The sequence below is a fragment of the Limanda limanda genome, chromosome 7, assembly GCF_963576545.1.
Source record: "Limanda limanda chromosome 7, fLimLim1.1, whole genome shotgun sequence".
In the NCBI taxonomy this organism is placed as follows: Eukaryota; Metazoa; Chordata; class Actinopteri; order Pleuronectiformes; family Pleuronectidae; genus Limanda; species Limanda limanda.
This window is the reverse complement of record NC_083642.1, coordinates 14690436-14711818: the sequence shown is the minus strand read 5'-3', so window position 1 is coordinate 14711818 and position 21383 is coordinate 14690436. Positions and strand designations below refer to the sequence as shown.

General features: G+C 43.4%; 1 protein-coding gene across 1 annotated transcript; it reads left to right on the top strand.

Annotated features, from left to right (window-relative positions):
• The first annotated feature begins 1399 nt into the window (after positions 1-1399).
• On the top strand, positions 1400-20008 carry l1cama (L1 cell adhesion molecule, paralog a). Its single transcript, XM_061074860.1, has 28 exons — positions 1400-1526; positions 3438-3452; positions 5055-5157; positions 5667-5869; positions 6839-6961; positions 7299-7469; positions 9192-9306; positions 10061-10245; positions 10931-11062; positions 11168-11311; positions 11406-11517; positions 11780-11937; positions 12166-12325; positions 12652-12776; positions 12916-13017; positions 13690-13887; positions 13973-14043; positions 14130-14355; positions 14488-14603; positions 15026-15242; positions 15601-15720; positions 16197-16373; positions 16470-16583; positions 16688-16837; positions 17237-17368; positions 19049-19121; positions 19291-19302; positions 19747-20008. The coding sequence occupies exons 1-28, from the start codon at positions 1400-1402 to the stop codon at positions 20006-20008; spliced, it is 3843 nt and encodes a 1280-aa protein (XP_060930843.1).
• Positions 20009-21383: the final 1375 nt, after the last annotated feature.

Below are 21383 nucleotides of genomic sequence, written 5' to 3'. Positions count from 1 at the left end.
TCACCCCTCCCTCCCTCCCCCTCTCAGTGTGCTTGTTGTTCAATTCTTCTGACAAGGCAAGCAAGTGGGTGTTATGGCTCATTTAATCCTAATGCTGTTAGTTTAAACTGCCTTATTAAGAGCTTAGCTCTTGTTTGGTTTTTAATTTTATCTAATTTGCGCCTTTTGATTCAGACAAATCCCACACTCCTGCTTTTCTTTCGGAAATATTGTTCAATCCATTCTTCATTGATTGACATATGAAACATCCACAGTAATTAACTGGCCAGCCATTACCCACTAGATAGAAGAAAATGAACCATAATCACCACTCTCAGTCCTCTCCTCACCATCCCCTCTTCTCCTCTTTACCTCGTCTCCTTGCCTTTCCACTCCTCAAGGTCACCCATCGCTCGGTTCAGTGTGCAGAGCCAAAATCTTTCAATCACATACCGCAGAGCTGCCAAATAAGGATGCGCTCTCTCTCTCTCTCTCTCTATTATCGCCGTTTCCTTTTGTCTCACATGTACGTCTCAATCACGGTGGGCTGTAACAGTTCTTTGTGTGTGATACTGAGTAGTGTAAACAATCAGTGGGTTGCGCCACGTGGTGCCGCGGGGGAGGACAGCCTGCATGTTGTGGCCAGGACCGTCTCCAAGAGTACAGATGGAGAATGGATAGACTCTGAGCAGGGGTGGGTGGTTCGCCTCCCTCGCTGGGACTGATAGCATCTTTATCGCACGCTCATGACAGCACAGTCACCCAAGCACACGACGTACTGTTCAGTCTGTGAAATGTCGGCCTGACCACTCAACCTAATTATCATCTATTTATATGTCTGTCCTGTGTGTTATCTGATTTGACACTTCATCGGTCTGCATTTGTCTGTCCCCGGCCCATCTGGGTCTGCTCAGCTTCTCGCTGTGGCCTTTCCATATGGGCCACCGCTCATTTAATTAACCAAAAGGAGAAACAGGTTTAGCTATATGCATTGCTGGTGGGTTTTTTTTTGTTAGGATGTGTATTGTTGTTTCTTGATTGGTGTGTTAACTCCATGTTTCGATCTGTCTATAGGGCCGACCACATGGTGCAGGGTCATTTTTCTCCCGTACTGACACATGGCCCCTCTCTGCCCCTCCCTTCCTCTGCTCCTCATGTCCTCCCCTCGCCTCCCCCCCTCTTCTCTTTTCATCTTTCAGAGAGGAGACCAGCAGGAGGGCGTGGATCTATAGTTAAAGAAGGAGACAGGAGGGGAAAAAAAGGAAGACAAGACTGACCAAAGACGGACGAGGCAATCCTGCGGCCTCCTGGAAGAGACACATAGCCTCACACTTGCTCAGCACGGGAGTGCGTCTGTGCGAGGTTGCCCTTTTACTGTACGCGTGTGCGAGCAGGTGGTACTTTGATGGGACAGTGAGCAATGCCTCACACGCAGCGACAGCCGGTTGGCAGTAGGGGGCAGTGCTCCTCCCGCCTCCTCCCCCTCCTCCTTCTCCTCCTATCCCTCGCTGCCCACAGCCATGCAGCCATACACATACCCTCCAACTGTGAGTATATACACATCCATATTGTACCATTCACAACAATGGTGGCTGAACGCTTCCATGAAGGTTCAAAGATGGATTTGTTGTGTTAATTGCATTGTTGATTCATCAAAGCAGGCTAATAATGATCCTAATCGGGATGAATCAGTGCAAATGAGCAGAATGAGCGTGTTTCTCTTTCACTAACCTCAGTTTTCATGGTTGAAATGTTGCTTCCGTGCTGAAAACACTAGCCTGTTTGAGGCTTCTTTGTTTAGCACTCGTGTGCCTGTGGTGTGTCTAATTACTCTGTAATTGATCCCCTCATACTGCATTGATTACTCCCACTATTGATCCGGTTTCCTTGGTGCAAACCAGAATTTGATTGTTGAGTAATTTAATCAACAATTGAGTTATACAACGAAAAAAATCCAGCAAGCTTTTTTTCCCCCCCGCCTGCTCTAATTTCTTTCTCTGCTCTCAATGCAATATGTGGGCATTAGGAATACAGCTGAGCTTGTGGCCCTGCAGGGAAATTGATCTTCATCTCATCTGCTGCTGCCGGCCTGCCCACCGAGCTCGAATAGAGGGAGAGAGAGAGAGAGAGAAAGAGAATATCGTCTCCACTGTTGCCTTTGTTGTTCTCTCTTTATCTGAGGCCGCTTACAATGAATCACAGTCCTTCACCACCCACACAGGATTGTAAAAGGATGTGTACACAAACAAGAAATCTCACTTGTATAGACACTCGATGAGCTCACACCCCGGCAAAGACACGTGATTAAGGATTTTACTGTGTATCCAGTAAATGTTGATGAAATGCAGTAAATCTTCCAATGTAATTCCCTGGGAGGCGAGGGGACAGACGAGGTGAGAGGGCCATGGAGGATGAGGGCAGGGTGATGAGGAGGTGGAAGGAGGAGCAGGTCAAAGATGAAAAGGTCAAGGTGTCCCCTGCCTTTCAATTAGCAAGCTCCTGCCATGTCAATGAGAGTCGTCAGGTCTGGATCCGGATCAATAATGGAGATGGGTTGGAATCTGTGTCAAAGACGACTGGATTAAAAAGCTACACTCACATACAGGAAACATTATACTGCTTATCGTCCATATCTGTCTATCCATCCATCCATCAATGCATCTATCTATCTATCTATCTATCTATCTATCTATCTATCTATCTATCTATCTATCTATCTATCTATCTATCTATCTATCTATCTATCTATCTATCTATCTATCTATCTATCTATCTATCTATCTATCTATCTATCTATCTATCTATCTATCTATCTATCTATCTATCTATCTATCTATCTATCTCTCTCTCTCTCTCTCTCTCTCTCTCTCTCTCTTTCTCTCTCTGTCTATCCATCCATCCATCCATGCATCTATCTATCTATCTATCTATCTATCTATCTATCTATCTATCTATCTATCTATCTATCTATCTATCTATCTATCTATCTATCTATCTATCTATCTATCTATCTATCTATCTATCTATCTATCTATCTATCTATCTATCTATCTATCTATCTATCTATCTATCTATCTATCTATCTATCTATCTATCTCTCTCTCTCTCTCTCTCTCTCTCTCTCTCTCTATCTCTCTATCTATCTATCTATCTATCTATCTATCTATCTATCTATCTATCTATCTATCTATCTATCTATCTATCTATCTATCTATCTATCTATCTATCTATCTATCTATCTATCTATCTATCTATCTATCTATCTAACCATCCATCTGTTTACCCATCCGTCTATCTATCTGTCTGTCTGTCTGTTTATCCATCCATCCATCCATCCATCTCTCCATCCCTCCATCCCGTAACTTTAGATTTTAATATCTCTTTCTCCCTGTTGTTTACTGTAACTAAACTGTTTTTCCCTCATTGCCTTTCCTCTGGCCACCACTGTGGACTAACAGACCACATAAGTGATCGTAAGTGCTTTTCACTTTATTGATGTCTATCAGTGTTAATGCAGGAGCTGGCAAAGCTTATTGTGAACAACTTTCATTATACCAGAGAGGTTATTTCCCATCCAGCACACAGTAAAACTCATTCTGCACTGCATTTGCTGTGTGTGTGGGTGTGTGTGTGTGTGTTTGTCCCTGTTTACGCACCTTGTGTTTTACGGTGCATGTGTGATTGCATGTGAGAATGTGTGTTTTATTTTAAATTGTGAATGTGTGCATGTGTCTATCTCTTTCTGTATGTGGGTGTGTGTTTGGCCTCATTGGTTCCCAATAGGTGAGATCCCTGCAGGGATGCTGGGAAGAGGAAGTGTGAGGAGCGGCTGTCTGTCTGTTGAGAGGCAGCAGGGCTGTGAGATGAAAGCCACGGGAAAATAAAGAGGAGTTAAAGCGCTAAGCACCGACTTCTCTCCTCCTTTGCCAATAATGCAGCAGTGCCCAGAGCACAAACTTCAATTTGATCAGCTGAGGAAATGGGCTTATTTCCACCATCAGTGGGAATTCCTTCATTAAATTCCCTCACTCTCTCTATCTGTCTTTTTCTGAATCCTGTTTGTTTTTTCCCCTGCATCTCCTTCTCCCTTCGTTCCGTTTTGCAGCTCCCTGTCCGCTTGCCTCACCATCTCCTTTGCTTTTTTCTTCATCTACCACTGCCCCCCTCCTTTACCCATTTACCTACATAATGTATATTCATCTCTTTCTTGGGCTCTGTCTCCTTCCCTTAAAGTCAAATTAATAACTGTACCAACTAGTATCTCAGCTGTGACCTCCATTCCTCTGCCTTTGTGTGTAGTTTCCGAGGCTTTGTGGAGAAAGAGATTTAAATTTCTGTCTGTAAGTGTTGAAAAACAGGACATAAAAACCCGACACGGCCCATAAAGCATGTGTACGAATCAAACATCCTGATTCAATACAGTGTTCACACACACAATCCAGTGTGCTGGTTTTTATGACTGTTATTGGGGCATTGCTTTATGGTTATTACAGCCAGTGATGACAGAGAAAGAGAAACATCCTCTCGTGGTCTTTACTTCCACCCCCCCCCCACACTTCAAATCCCTACTTCATTTTCACACAGGCCATTTTCCTCCTGTCGCCTATCTCTCGGCCTCACACAAGGAGCCCTGTGCCATATATCTCTTTTTACATGCGCTCTCCCTCTTACATGATGCTGTATCAATTTCCTCTCATCTCATCCCATTTTCTCTGCCTGCTCCCTTACTCTCACTCTTTCCCTCAGCCTACATTTTCATCCTCTCCTCTGGGGAGTCTTTTTTTAAGTGATATTGACTGAATATATTCACCAGCAGCTGCTGAACTATGAAAATGAGTTATTCTGTGCTGTGTGTTAAGCCTTCACCAGCAGCCGTATTGGGATGTGTGTGATACTATGGGGTGATGCATGTGTGGAGCTTTTGCAGTACCGTGCAGCATGAAAGCAGATCATGTGGACCCACAATGTGTGTGTCGATTGAGCGTGTGCACGTCAACATAAACCATATATAGGTGTGCTAGTGTGTATCATGCATGATGATTATGTGAAAACACGACTTGTTTCGGTACTTGCAGTGAAGAGGCCTCCAGCGATCACCACACAGCCGGAGTCTGTCACCGTCTTCAGCGTTGAGGACCTCGTCATGAGCTGCGAAGCCTCCGGAAACCCTACGCCCATGTTAGTCAGCACCAACACATCCACACATTTTGCTGAAGTTTGAAGATGCTGTATTAGTCACAGAGGAGCCGGAGCCCTCAGTTATCTTGTTATCCAACTGAGAGCGGTGACCTTCCCTCTCCTGGTTCGGATGACATCAACATATATTAGTATTACACAAGAGCACAGCTTTTGCCAGTTAAAGTTTTAATTTCAACATGGTAAAAATGTCATCTACCCCTTGAGCAATCTTTTCCATCTTAGCTGCTCTGAAGTGGAAAACTGCTCTGTTTGCAGAAGAAAAGAAAAATGTCTCAATTACACATCACAAGCTTACGAGTCCCACAGGGGCATCTTGTGCAAATTTTGCAGCCATTCTTTTGTTTCCCTTAATTCACCGTGACATGTAAGGACATCTCGTGTGTGTTAAAAGCCGCTTTTAACCTCATGGGAATAATCATTTTTTTTTACTTTACTATTTGACAGAACACTCTATCATCAGCATTACTGTTTTTTTCTTCTTTTTCAAGTTTCCGATGGACAAAGGACGGACAGGAGTTTGTCCCTGGCGGCGACCCAGAGCTGAAGGTTTCCGAGAACACTGGCTCGTTCGCATTCTACACACTCAGTAACACAATGGACTCCGTGAAGCAGTACCAAGGCAAATACATCTGCTACGCGTCCAACGAGCTGGGGACTGCCGTGTCTAATGAGGCCCATCTCATCACTGATGGTAACGGCCTGCTGAGCGCTGATTAATCCTAAAGAAAGCCCTGACCAGTAACAGAGACAGAGTCATCATGACATTTTGACGTTTGATAATTTAAACATGTAAATTCAGTCATGCTCTATGAATATTTCGTATGTAATCGTTTGGCTCAGATCGCCTTACCTGAGCAATTACACATCTTTTTATAGAATATCAAACATGTTGTCACACAAATGGCATCACCTCAGAGGAGTTACATGTCTTTTATAGATGCTGGTCACAGTGTTAGTGCTACTGTAAAAGATCCGGATTAAAGGTGAGCTGTGTGTTGTCAGCTTTATAATACAGCGATTTACGGAGCTGTGAGCAGAGCCAGTGTATAAACCTCGCCCTGCTTTATAGAGAGCTCATTTGTTAGCAGATGGAGGCTCACGCTGAGACCTCATCGTTCTGCCACCCTGAACCTAATTACATGCAATAACATGATAATCAGCATACACCCAGGTACACTCACACACACACGGTCCCCTGAGCAAAAGTGAAAAGCACCTTTTGCATATCCATCCACCTGTGTGACTGGATCTCTCCTGGGCGACCTCCTTCCTTTACAGTTTCCCTGACAACGGTTTCCCCAGAAACGCTCTCCGGTTGATGTCATGTGAAGCGCTCCACTGTGGCTCCTGTGGGGTTATCAACAATGGGCAGAGGTGGGGAGGGGGGTGGGGGGGTGGGAGGAGACACATGACTCACAAATCACGTCACTGTGCCTCTGCAGGACAAAAGACGACCTGGCGCTTCCTCTGAAGACGCTTTCTCTTAAAATCCTTCAGGTTCCTTACATGGAAATCAATAAATAAATTCCCTCAGCCGTGTGATTGTGCTTTTAGATGTGAATTTGCTTCATGACGTCTCTGCATAACTCATTAAATGTCTGTACAGGAGTCACATGACCTCAGGGTGTGTCATTTTTTTTCCATGCCTGTCTCCCTTTAGTGCCTCCGACCCTGCAGAAAGAGAAAAAGGTTACCGTGAAGTCTGAACAGGGAAGCAGTATTGTTCTGAAGTGTAACCCCCCACAGAGCTCTATGGAGCCGATCATTCACTGGATGGACTGGAGTGAGTAGATTACCTTTCCATCTCCGCTTCAATTACATCCTTCCTGTCTCAGAGTCTCAGACTTTATGTCCATTCTTTTATTGCCCACTTTTATCACATAATACAGAGATAGCTGATTATTTATTTCTGAAACATTATGTAAAATGTTCTCTTTCTCAAATTTTATTTTTAATCCCGTTATTAAAAACAATCCTTTTGAAGGCATAGCAGCATCTGTTCTTATCCCCACTCACCAACATCTCTATACCATGACTTGTATCTGAGCGTTGCCCTATTCTATGGTTGTTTCAACCTGTCACCTTTCTCTTTACCACTACCTCCCTCCCTCGGTCTTCAGCTCTCCATCATATCCAGCTTAGTCAGCGAGTGGTGGTGGGGAAAGACGGCAACCTGTACTTTGCCCATTTGACGGCAGAGGACAGCAGGAGCGACTACACCTGCAACGTCCAGTACCTGGCGACTCGCACCATTCTGCCAAAGGAGGCCATCACACTGACGGTCACCGCCTGTGAGTTTTGCTCTTGATCGACCAAGCTCCAACTGACATGACTGAACTGAACTGTGACCCTGAAAATAACCTTTAGATTAAGTGCAATGGACGAGGTTATAGGAAAAATAATTCTAGTCCAAACTGGAAGTTAGATGTCAGACTCATGGGAAAACATGGAATTATATGTAAAATATAACAGAAGAGATTACCATTTTTTATTTATTCTCATGCAATGTCAAAGGAAAGATTTTTTTTAACCCCACTTTCACAGACACACACACACACACACACACACACACACACACACACACACACACACACACACACTGTCTGTTATGCAGATATTTGGTTTGCCTCTGAGATTTTTGCTGCCTCCTCAGTATAATTAAAGGTGAATTAAGGGGCACTTTCATCTGCGGTGCCCGTAGCATGGACAAATTACATTTTAAATAATTCAGCAGCAGCAAAATTTCCATAAACTTTTAACAGAACACACTGTCAACAGTTTTTAAAGGACATTTCTCTCCTCTTCAAGTAGTGTATTAAACATGACTGAGCGTCTCTAAGAAGCTCAGTGAGGCTGTACTCAGAAAATATCATATAGCAAAATCACATAGTGAGCAATGCTCACAGTGACAGCATGGATGATGCTTGCCTTGGTTACCGTCCAACGGATTACTATGGCAGCTGTGAGTCAGGTGGTAGAGGGGGTTGTCCACTTACCAACATTCAGTGGTTCGATCACTGACTCCTCCACTCCCCATCCTGAGGTGTTCTTGGGCCAGACACTGAGCCACGAATTGCCCCTGCTGTTCTCACAGTGAATGAATGGTGGATTTGACTTGTCAATACGACTGGAGACTGGTTCCATAAAAGTCCATTTAGCAGTATTTACCATTTAAACTTTGACCTGATGATGGTGCAGGATGAATAAAAGGGGGAGATGAGAGTTCACAGCAATCAAACACAGAGCTAAAACGTCTCTCGCCAAACTGCAAATATCAACCTCATTCATGGTGGCGACGGAGGAACCATCAGTATTAACTGCTCAGGAATCCGACATATCTGCACTGAATTCCATGGCAGGTGGCAAATATTGACATTTTAAGTCTTAATCGAATATGTTGATCCACCAACCACCTGAGACACCAACATTGCCATCCCTACAGCCGTTCTGCCAGTGTGTACAGCAGCTGTATTAGAATACTGTGTATAGGTTGGTATATCAAATCATAAGTATAATGGTCTGCATCGACGTGGGTCAAGAATCGTTGAACCAAAGTCACCTCCGTGTGGTGGCATGTTGTGCTGACCAAAGCAGTGAGTGTATCCAGTAGATGGTCTCAGAGCCAACAGGGGGCCCATCGCCACCTCAGCTCAGTGGTAATGAGATGCAGCTCACACTGAGATGTGGCTGCCAGCATCTGTGGCCCAAGCCGGGGTCAGAAAGATGAGCACATGTTAACATGAGACCTCTGTGTGTGTGTGTAGAGCATGTGTCTGATGATGCGTTGAAAGGTGAATTCGGTCGAAAGGTTCTCAGCATGACTCCGCGCCCTGCATCTGTGTGTGTGTGTGTTTGTGAGTTTGTGTGTGTGTGTACGTGTGTACGTGCGTGTGTATATGTTTGGAGCCCCTAAAGTAGTAGTTGCATCAGCAGGACGGCAATCTGTAAATTACCTATACATATGCATGACTCCTTCTCTCTCCGTCTTTGTGTTTCCACCTCTCTTTCTCCAGCCAACTCGGTAGTGCGGAACAAGAGGCCTCAGATGATGAGACCTACTGGAAGCCACAGCACTTACCACGCCCTCAGGGGCCAGACCGTGGAGCTGGAGTGCATCGTCCAAGGCCTGTGAGTGTCTCTGTGCGTGTGCACGTGTGTGAGCTCTGCTTCCATCAATCAGAAAACTTGAGTTGCTTCTTCTTATCAATCTTACCTGCCTCTTATCCTGCTCACTCCCCTCCGCCCTCCCCACCCTCTCTTCATTCTGTTATCTGTCTTGTGCTGTCTCGTGCCAACTCTGCTTGGTGTTTGCCTTCTCATTTTATGTATTTCTTCTCTTCTCCCTACATGACTCTTTCTTCATTTTACTCCCTTTTATCCTCTTTTGTATCTTTCCCTCCTCTATCTTCCCATTCTTGCTAAACCTCTTCTTGCTCCACTGAAAATTAGAAACATCCTGCCCCGGGTAACTGATCATACTAGATCAAACTGCAATGCAGTTAATTGGAACCAAAATCTAGAAGACACACTTGCAGAAAGAACTAAAAAGACGCAGGATCAGCAATTCTGTTCTCTAAGTCCCATCAACCACTTACCTAAAAATGAGAGCACAGAGAATTTTTTATTTGGTCCAAATCATCATCTTATCCTGGAAATCGGACCAACAACAATAATCTTGCTTTTACAATTTATTTATTGGAAAACTTTATGAATGGTTGCTACCTGTTGTGTTTTATTTTCTCATGTAACTGTTTTACTCCCCTCTTTTTTTTATGATCTGCTTGTCTTTGTTTATTATTTTCCCTTTTTTCATTTATGTTTACCATTTTTTAACTGTGCTATGTATATAAAGTTGATCATTACATCTATTATTCCTCTCCAGTCCGACTCCTGACGTGATGTGGCTGAGGAAGGACGGGGAGCTGTCCGAGTCTCGAACCACGCAGGACATGTTCGACCGCCGCCTGCGCTTCAGCAACATCTCAGAGAGCGACGCGGGCGAGTACCAGTGTAAAGCCACCAACTCCCAGGGAAAGGTCACGCACACTTACACTGTGATTGTGGAAGGTACGTCATACACAAATACTGTGTCATATTGTTATTTCAGAGCTGGCTGTTGTAGAAATGTTGCTGTGTGAATAGGGATGAGTCCATGGTTTACATTCCAATGGAAACTGCCGTGACCCTGATTCACAGTTAATCACAACACTGTTTATTTGAATCGTTGAGTTTAGAGGTTTTGTGGTTTGTGAGCCAGAAGGACCCCTCTGATCTTTTAGTTGTGCCACAAAGCAGAACACATTTGGGGAAGCTGCTTTCAGCCATTGGGCTCCTTGTTGCTGTAACAGGAACTGAGAGAAGTTATAAAGCTATAAAGTAGTGTTTTATACTTGAGGTTTTAGTATTTACATTTATTTTTGTATCTCTTATTTATCTTATTCTATAATTATAGTGTGGATTATTATCTTAACTTTCTTATATTGTTGCATTAGTTCCATTAGAATGTTTTTAACTAATTTTTTTATTTTTTTTAACATCCTATGTTTTGCCAGAACTTTAAATTGCATTTGATTTGCTTGAAAGGTTCTATATTAATAAACAAATTGATCATTATCTGTCACCAGTTACGTAGATAGTAACTTCTTCCCCCTTTTTTTTGTTTTACCTACAGTGCTTCATTGATAATCAGAATGTGATGCTTTGTTTGCATTGTATGTACAGTACAGTAATTAATATATTCTGCTCCTTGCAGCTGCTCCCCACTGGGTGAAGGAGCCTGTCAGTCAGTTATATGCCCCGGGTGAGACTGTCAAACTGGACTGTCAGGCAGACGGCATCCCCCCTCCTGCCATCACCTGGACCATCAATGGGGTCCCCCTCACAGGTCAGCACACATAGCCGACCTGCAAACACACACACAAACACACACAGACCTCAACAGGCAATCTTGAGCGCTGCACATGCACTGACAGTGTTTATCTTTCAACAGATATCGATGAGGACTCCAGACGTGCTGTGAACCCAACCTCTCTTATCCTAGAGGACGTCAACTTTGAAGACACCGCCATCTACCAGTGTCAGGGCTCCAACAAGCACGGAACCGTCCTCACCAACACCAACGTTTATGTGATTGGTGAGTGTCTGTGTGTGCGTGCAACTGGTTGAACAGTTGTGTGTGTGCGTCTCAGTATGTGACTCATTTCTTTTTTGTGTGCGTGTTGTTTCAGAGCTGCCACCACAGATCCTTACTGAGGATGGGACCACATACACATTTACAGAGGGCCACAAGGCTTTGCTGGAGTGTGACACCTTTGGTTCTCCTCAACCTAAAGTTACATGGTGAGGCGCAACAGTCAGATTTACTGTATATATTAAATAAATTCACAGAGGCACAATTGCGTAGGTGGCTATTCACATGCATAAATTGACAAGTGCTGTACATCTGAGCTGTGATTGTGAATTTCCATCAGTGTGGCTGGTGTCCAACTAGGCTTTGTTCTTTATGGTAACAGCGGCGATTAAACTGGAGAGTTAATCGGCCACTGCAGAGAAAGGTTTATTTCTTACTGTGTGTGTGTGTGTGTGTGTGTGTGTGTGTCAGGGAGAGTGGCAGCAGCTCCCTTCTGGCAGATCTCAGAGTGAACCCACTGACGAATGGGGGCCTCGAGATCGCTAATGTCACCCATGAAGATGAAGGCTTCTACACCTGCTCTGTAAAGAACACCAACATGTCAATCAATGCCGTGCTGGAAGTCCTCAGTGAGTGTCGCATGCACGCAGACCCTAACCCTAACCCTAACCCTAACCCTAACCCTAAAATCAAGTCTTAACCCTCTAACAGCCCTTTGAAAAAGTGAGGACGGCCAAAAACTCCTCACTTTCCAGAAATGTCTTCACTCTGTAGGGGTCACTGCTTAAAATGGTCCTCAAAAAGGAACAGGAACACACAGTCCCAGTATCATATTCCACCTGTTTTCTCCCTTCCAGACAGGACCGTGATCTTGTCGCCACCACAGGCTCTGAAGGTGCAGCCTGGAAACACAGCCATCTTCACCTGTCTGGCCCTAGTTGACCCCAAACTCGGTTCTCCGCTCATCCAGTGGAGAAAGAACAACCAGAAGCTGTACGAGTCGCAAAGTGACCAAAAGTGAGAGGACATTTTTTTACCCTGGAGAACTGACAATATTAATAATAAAGGATAATCTTAGAAACTGTTGACACTGTATTATTGTATCCATATGTTATGCTTTATCTTTTTGTTTAGTGTAGTTGTTGTTCATCGAATTTAAATGCACATTGGGACACATACATGTTGTCTGTAATATTCCAGTTACATAAAGAAATTGATACAACAGAAAATTTGAGTAGGACTTGGACGAAGTGATGATAATATAAACGATAGTAATAAGAACTGGAAGGAGGTTATCTTGATTAAAAGAAGAAGGAAGATAACTAACAATCATATTTCCACAGATACACAATAGAGGGTCCAGACCTGATGATAAATAATGTGGAAGAAGATGATGAGGGTGTGTACACCTGTCAGGTCATCACTAAGCTGGACATGGCGGAGGCCAGTGGCACCCTCACTTTATATGGTAAGATCACTGATCATATCCTGCACCAACAAGTGTCTTCTTAAAAACATTTGAATTTTAATATCAGAGACCTGTTTATGGGGTGCAGAAAAACAACGTTCCAGTCGCTGTGTTAATTAGATTATTTTGTCCCCCTCAGACCGTCCAGACCCTCCTGTCCTCGTTCAGGTCACTGATCCTAAGGGTCGCTCAGTCACTCTCAGCTGGACTCCTGGAGACGACAATAACAGCCCTGTGATAGGTGTGGTACTGACACGCCCACACAAACACACACTTGCAGAAATACACATTGGCACCCCCTCTCTCCCGCCTTACTCTTTCTTCTGCTCAGGCCTATAATTGTTTGTAAATCAATTTTTGTGTTGTATAATTTCTCCTGTTGCGACTCTAACTTTTTAACATTTGCCACACCCACCCCAGTGCACAAAACTTGATTTTCTCCCACTCCTAGACTCTGTTCAGACCTGGTATAAACGCTCATCCATGTTGTTATGATCACAAGTGGTCAGCGTTAAGTTCAGGTCTGAAAGCACCGAAATGCGTCCTCAGTGCGTCCTTAGATCAGATAACTCATCCTTAGATGAGTTATCTGATCTGATCTCATCCTTAGATGAGTTGTCTGACTCCACTCACTCTCTATCTCTCGTTCTTGCCAACACACTCTACACTCAAAGCAACAAATCCATATCATGTATCCTCCTCTTGCATAATGAAAGAATGCTCTGCTTTCAGTTTCCCGGAACATGATTATTGGTTCATCTGCAACGTCAGATGAACCAGTTATCTAAATCTAACAAATCCAACGATAACCTAAATCTAGAGAATCGTTTTTTAAAAATATTTCAATAATTTAATACTTCTTGAACGTTTACCCCCTTTTTTCCCGTCAATCCTCGACTGTTTGTCTCAACAGAGTACGTGGTTGAGTTTGAGGACCAAGATTCGAAGGAGAGGATCTGGGAAGTCCTGAAAAGAGTGACTGGGCCCACAGAGCGTGTCAGCGTCCCTCTGTGGCCCAACATGTCCTACCGTTTCCGGGTCACTGCCGTCAATGAGTTGGGTAAGAGCGACGCCAGCCAGCCGTCTGTAATGCACAAGACACTCGCTGAAGGTAAGCGACTACTAACTATAACTTTTCATGGTTACAGTAACCGCCCGAAATAGTACGATACTGACATTTTTTCTTACAATCACAGCTCCAGACAATAACCCTGAAGATGTGAGAAGTGAGTCCACAGACCCAGACACTCTGGTCATCACCTGGGAGGTACGCCCGTTACCTTAATGTACAATATCTTGAAGAAATGCCAAATTTATTTTGTGTCTTATTGGCTGCTGTTCCTGTCATTACAGGAAATGGACAAACGCAACTTCAATGGCCCTGACTTTAAGTACAAGGTGCTGTGGAGGCGAGTGCTGGGCAGCGGGCCCAGCTGGCACTTCAATCACACGGCGGCACCGCCATTCATCGTCAATGACGTTGGCAACTTCTCCGCCTTTGAGATAAAAGTACAGGCTGTGAATGAGGAGGGAGATGGACCTGAAGCAGACCCGGTCATTGGCTACTCAGGAGAAGATGGTAAAATATATTTTGAAACTACAACAACTGCATATCAGGTTTTACAGCAGTACGCTTTTCTTTCACTGGGGACTTTCGTAGTAATTGTACTCACTTCCTGTCTCCTTCTTGTGTGCTGCCATCATCTCTTAGTTCCCTTGGAGGCTCCGATGGATGTGGGCGTTATACTAATAAACAGCACTACCATCAAAGTGACCTGGGCAGCGGTAGACAGAGAGACAGTCAGAGGGCACTTGCTGGGATACAAGGTACTGATGCTGTATCTCCTCTTGTTTGGCCGAACGTACTCAGCCTCTGTTCTCATGAATAATATATGTTTTGGGTTTACAGTGAGGGGAGCGACAGCTCGGCTTGGCAGAGGCTTCAGAGTTCTCTTTAGTTTCAAGGTTGTGAAGAATGAAGCCGTTTCTTATTTTAGATGATCTCACCTACAAAATGAATCAGACCGTTAAAAGTTTCTTTCTCCTGGGTCTTTGGAGTACGTTCCATTCAACAATTTAGTCATACCTTGTAGGCTTTATTTTTTCGAGAAGAAAGTCTCTTGTCTCTTATGGTGTGACTGCATAACTAAACATGGGCTAAGTATGAATTTAATTAAGTTTATGAAATGTAAAAGATGTCAAATATAACACAGAAACTAAGCAGTGATACCCTCTTTTACTTGCTCCAGATCTACTTGACCAGGACGGGCTCTAGGGGCCACCACCGTGGCAGAAGGGCCAAGGAGTCAGAAAGCACAATTGTGGTGGAGACTGGGGCCAACGAAGAAAAGAAGACGATCAGTGATCTCAGGCCGTTCTCCCACTATTCACTGGCTGTCATGGTATTCAACAGCAAGGGAGAGGGACCTGCCTCTGAGTCGCTGTCCTTCAAGACCCATGAGGGAGGTGAGGATGAGAAAGAGAACAAAAATGAGTGGTGGAGGAGAGAAGGGTGACAATACTGACATGGGGGTTGATAGATAAAGTGGGTGAAGAGGTTCTATTCACCGAAAGGGGGAGAAAAAAAATGATAGAGCAAGATCAGAGGGAGGAAACCGGGAGGGAGGGATAACACCAGGGGAACTGACACAGATATCCAGACAATGGGTGGAGGGAAGTAAAGAGAAGGGTTGGAATTGATGTAGGGGAAAGATAGTATTGAGCAGGAAAGGATTTATGGAACACATTGTCAGTAGATCAAAATAGTACAATAACACCTTTTGGTCAAGTGCATTTTAATCAGACCTGTTTGTGTTGCTGCTAGTTCCCGGTCCTCCCATGTCCCTGAGTTTGGACAGCCCATCAGAGACAGAGATGACCCTCCACTGGACGCCTCCTGAACAACCCAACGGAGTCCTCATTGGATATCTCCTGCAATACCAACGTAGTGAGCATTATTTCACATCTCAAGTCCAGTTTTAATGGACAACATCACATCAACCCAATCCTGACATCTCTCTATTATTGGTGGATTGATTTTAAGATTTTACTGGTCCAGCCCAAACTACATGGCTGAATTGTTGACGCCATATGAGTCTTAGATCTTAGACTCCTGCCACTATGCCTTCATGTCATGTTGTCTTTTTATCTTTTTTTTTTTTATGCTTTTATTTGCTTATTTGTAATGTCATCTTTAATAATAATAATAATAATAATAATATAATCCTTTCCTATGTAGTGAACATACCATACATGCTTTTGTTGCAACTAAATCAATATCACCTGAAAAAATGACAAAACCGTAGCCACCTAATGACGCTCATCAATCACTGACGTGTCACATGGACCAGCGTGTGGCCTATAACAATGTGCTCAAGATCAACTGGTGATTGAACGTTGTTTTGTCTGTCCTGTGGTCAGTTGTGGAGAGTGATGACAGCCCCATGCAGGTAGAGACAATAGACGATCCCAACCTCACCCACCTCACGCTGAAGAGCCTGGACCGGCACAGCCACTATCGCTTCTACCTGCGTGGGCGCACCGCCACTGGAGACGGAGAGCCCATAAAGCAGGATGGCGCCACCACCCTGGATGGAGGTACTAACCACATGCTCTACAGTAACAACCGTGACTCATGCAGGACCAGCTTGTATTAGATCACGAATTTGATTGCCTTGCCTGAATGTGTTTCAGCGCCTCCTTCCAACATCAGCCTGTCTGCGGGGGAAAAATCTGTTAACCTCAGCTGGGTCGCCAAAAAGAGACATAGGAATGTTGACTTCCAGATACACTACCTCAGAAAGAATGGTATGATATCTACACTATGTAAATAAGGAAACGCACATTGTACCCCAATTCGTTTTTGTCGTGGGAATAGTTTTACCACCCTGGTTAATGTTGTGCTCCCGCAGATGGCAGCACATGGAAGAAGACGGAGAAGGTGAACTCTTCTCAGTCCACCTACCAGCTCCAAGGCCTGACACCCGGCTCTGACTATCATCTACGCATCACCCACAGCAACACCACCTTCTGGGAAGCTCACATCAAGACAGACGGAACAGGTACGACAGGCGCTCTCCCTTCATTCATCCTCTCCTCTTTCATCCTCTCTGCTCTCTCCTCTGGGCTTCCACACAGCTAAATATAAAGCTCCATTCCTACAGAGAGTGTATTGCAGTTCCCGGCTCAGCCTGTGAAGTGCTTTCAAAGACTTCTGTGAAAGGAGAGCTTGGTTAGCCATATGAAATGATCCATTACTTGTGTTTGTTTCAGTGAACCCTGTCAGAATTCATTACGCTCTGTCTCTTTTGCTCTAGATTCTGCTTCCTCCTCCTTCATGTCTCTCCTTTTTCATCCTTCTCACTGCTTTTGTTCTTTTACCCCGTTTCACCTTAATATAAAAAAAAACAACCCCTCACTCTCTTTTCTTTCCACCTCCCTTCTCCCTTTTCCCTGTACAGCCGTGACGGAGGTGCAGCAGAGCTTTGCCACGCAAGGCTGGTTTATCGGCGTGGTGAGCGCCATCGTGCTGCTGCTGCTGATACTGCTCATCCTCTGCTTCATCAAGAGGAGTAAAGGGGGGAAGTACTCAGGTAAGTGCAGCCCCACCACGATGACTGTGAAGCATTTATCAATAGAGCAGTGAACTGTTGACGAGTATAATTAATTGAGGCCTTGAGCACCGGCATGAATTTACAATATTTGTCTGTCCTTCAAAGCCTGTTTGAAAGAGCAATGCAATGTCAGACAACTGCTCTGACGTGATGACACACACTGGGTGTAACAGTCTGGAGCCATAAAACTGTCTGATAATGAAAGTGACTGTGGTAGAAAAGGAAGCCAAGCACTTCCAGGAAAGCACCACGGTGAACTAGATTATTCTGACTGGAAACGAGACGGTGAAAAAAGATGTCCCAGTCTCCCAAATCAGCTCTCTTCACTTCCTTATTTTTTTACAGCGGCTACAACTCCAAATAGATTGACGATTTATTTATTTTCAACCTTCCCCCTTCTGCATCCTTTGCATTAAACATGAGGGGAAACAGACCTCAAAGCCTGAATGTCCTTACTTTGAGAGTAAAGGAGAAGGAAGCTTAAAATAATAATGTCAAACCACAAGAGTAACTGAAACCTGCAGATCACTGTCTTACTGGTCAGAAATAAAAATAAAACAGGCTTTCATCCCTTTCCACATGAAGACACAACAAGTGGCTATGTCTGTTGCAAAAAACAAGAACTAACTGAAATAGAATGGCAGCCACTACAACGCATATATGGTCTCTTATAATAAAAACAATAATAATAACAATAATAATAATATTACATTTATTTGTACAGCAGTTTTCAATGCAAGTAACAACAATATTCACAAATATCCACAGAGGCAAAAAAATGACACAAGGATACAAATAATTAAAGTCATAGACATCATGTGATAAGTCTTTTTTATGAAGAAGTGCCTCAAGGAGAGAGATAAAGCAGATAACCGATTCTGCTCGTCTAATCTCTTCTGGCAGATTGTTCCAAAGTGTAGGGGCCCTCACGGCAAGGGTTCTTTCTCCTTTGGTTTTCAGCCTAGATTTTGGAGTGGCTAGCAGCATGAAACCACATTTCAATTAATTTGATCTGGATTTTTATTTGGATCTCAACTTTCAACCAATTCTATTAACTTAATCACTCATAAATGTCAGTCCACTCATCATACCCGATTTAAAAAAAAATCAAGATCCACTTATGTGCCATGGGAAATTGGTGAACGGTTAAAAAAACACATGTTGAATAAAGTGGGTGGGGAAATCCTGGATCTGCCTCCTGATTCCCATCAAAATTTAATGGATTCTTCCCTGACCCATTCTACATCCGTCCACCAAGTTTTGTGGTGATCCGTTGAGTAGTATTTCAGTAATCCCATTAATAACGGACAAACAAAGGGAGATGACCTTAATGGAGCTAATAATAACTCTGACCGTACCCAAAGAAATCGTACTTCTGAGCAACTAATGACTTAAACACAAATTTAATTTTGAAACTCATCACGGTAGTCGTTCCGCTAAAAGTCAAACAAGACATTAAGTCAAAGGACGAACTCTAGACCTCATAAATAAACTGATCTGTCTACAGATACCGAGAATATTTTTGTCCCACGCACATGCATTTGGTTTTATCTGTTCATCCGACAGAATGTCATAATTAATGTGTGAGACAGTGGCTGTGAGAGAAACATGATTCAGATCTTCCTGATAATGAAATCCAATAATCTCTCTCCTTGTCAGTGAAAGATAAAGAGGAGGGCCCGATGGATTCAGAGGCGCGGCCTATGAAAGATGAGACTTTCGGAGAGTACAGGTTTGTCAGCTGAGTGCACAGCAGTTTGGTTTTTGACGTTGTTTTTCTGTAGATGCTTTAAATTCTAACTCCTGACATCCCTGATTCCCTCAACACTGTTTGGTTTTCCTAACCCTTTGTGTTGCTTTTATTATCCCTCTTCTCCCCAATGCCTGCCTGTGCTAAGCAGATCTCTAGAAAGGTATGCTCTCGTGCAATATGCCCGGACCCATTTTTTATTATCTCCTGCATTACTAACATACTGTTTTCCATTTTCAGTAAAATAATGAATTATGTAGCACTGCAACTAGAACTATTTTGAATGTTCTGCTCATTTTCTTCTTTAATCCATAAATCAGTTGGTTTATAATATTTATGGTATTTAATATATGCTTATCAAAATATCCTAAACTCAATAATATTCAGATTAATACAATGTAAGAGCAAGAAAATGAGCAAATCATTGTTTGCTTGAAACGTGGTTATCTAAATAGTTGCAGTTGTATTATTGTGAATTTCTGGCTTGCATGTTGGCTGCTTTTTTAAACAAAAATCTTGCTGAAAAAAAAAGCAATGTAATCATGTTATGAATTTCAAATGCCTCGTGATAATTCTCCTTACCTCCGACCTATTCTGTACTCCATAGTGATCTGGAGGAGAAGCACACAGCCAGCCAGGCGTCCCTGTGCGAGGAGAGCAAGCTGTGCAGCGAGGACAACCTGGACTTCAACGGCAGCAGTGCCAGGACCCTGGAGCTCAACATGGACGAGTCCCTGGTGAGCCAGCTCAGTCGGCCCAGCGAGGGCCCGGACGCGCTCCACGGCATGCCAGACAACTCCCCGCTCAACCCCAACGCCGTCTCCCCAGCCCCCAACGGCACGCCCAACTCAGTTACCATTCTAGATTAACCCCCACATGTCCACCGGGGGACCACCAGACCAAAACATGTCAACACATATGTGCCCATATGCTCTTGTTCCTTATACTGACGTGCTGATCTGTACTTTGACGACTGATACACAATCAATATATTGACTATTCAGATGTCCCTGACAGCCATCTGACGGACTGGACTGTTTCGACCAAAGGAGTGTCCAAATGAGTGGACTATGTGATACAAGTCTGACTGACCTGAAGATGTCCGTCCCTCACCCTCTTTTATCTGTGTAGTTTACAACTAATCCAAATGACTAACATTCATTTCTCTCCCTTTCTTCTCTTTCTTTCTCTCAGCAACCAACTCTATAGAAAGATAAAGACAGAGTGCTGTACAGATAGAACTATGAGAGGGACTGTGGCTGTGGTTGTGTAGAGATGCAGTCGTACATCGAGAGAGGAGGGTGGTGTGTGAGGAAAGCAAAGTTTCCACCAGTCTTGACACCTAGATATTTATCATGTCTTGACACATTATTTTATTTTTTTTTACGTCTTAAGCCGTTTAATGTCTCAGATTGTATTTACCAGTGACATTTTTCATGTATTTAATTTTATATGTTTTTGACAAACAAAAAAAATCATTTTATTTTCATTTTTATTTACATCATCATGTTGTGTTATTGTGTTTTTCATTATTTATATAGATCTCATGACTTCTCTTTATTGATATAGTTCATAGATCAAGATGCTTTCATCGAAACTAAGCGAAGCCAAGTTTCTTACTATAAATAACTTGCTGTGAAGATGCTGAGTAGCATCTGGTGTATATAGCTGCATCTGCATCTATCTACTTAGCCATAATACAGTATTATAGATATGTACATGCTCCTTATATGTTCCTGTGCCTGCTGGGTCTGCATAGAGCACCAGATTGATGTCATTACTCTCTCGCCTTCCCACCAGAAGTGTAATGCCATTATTGGAAATGATATTGTACTTTTTCTTGTCAACACCTACGTGTAGCTTTCTGTATCTTGTCTTTGTCTCTTTCTACACTGTATTAAAAACATTGTTGTCTCTAATTAACAATCCTTTCATACCTGTCCATCCCATAATACGCTAATTGTTTGAGGAGCAGTATTTATGTATATTACAGATCGGAGAGTGGAGTCTTGTGGGCGAACACGCTCAAGTTTTATTTTCAGAATCCAAGTTGATATTTCAGACAGGCTTGGTGATTGCCAGTTGGTTAAGGCAAACAGTTGGTAGTTATATCAAATGCAGAGAATGTATTATTTTTAGGGCTGGGTAGTCATTGTATCTACATGCTACTGATAAAACAAATCTGAGATACAAGTTACTGGAGAGAGAAGAATGGCAATGACAAGATCTGGAGGGACAGGTTTT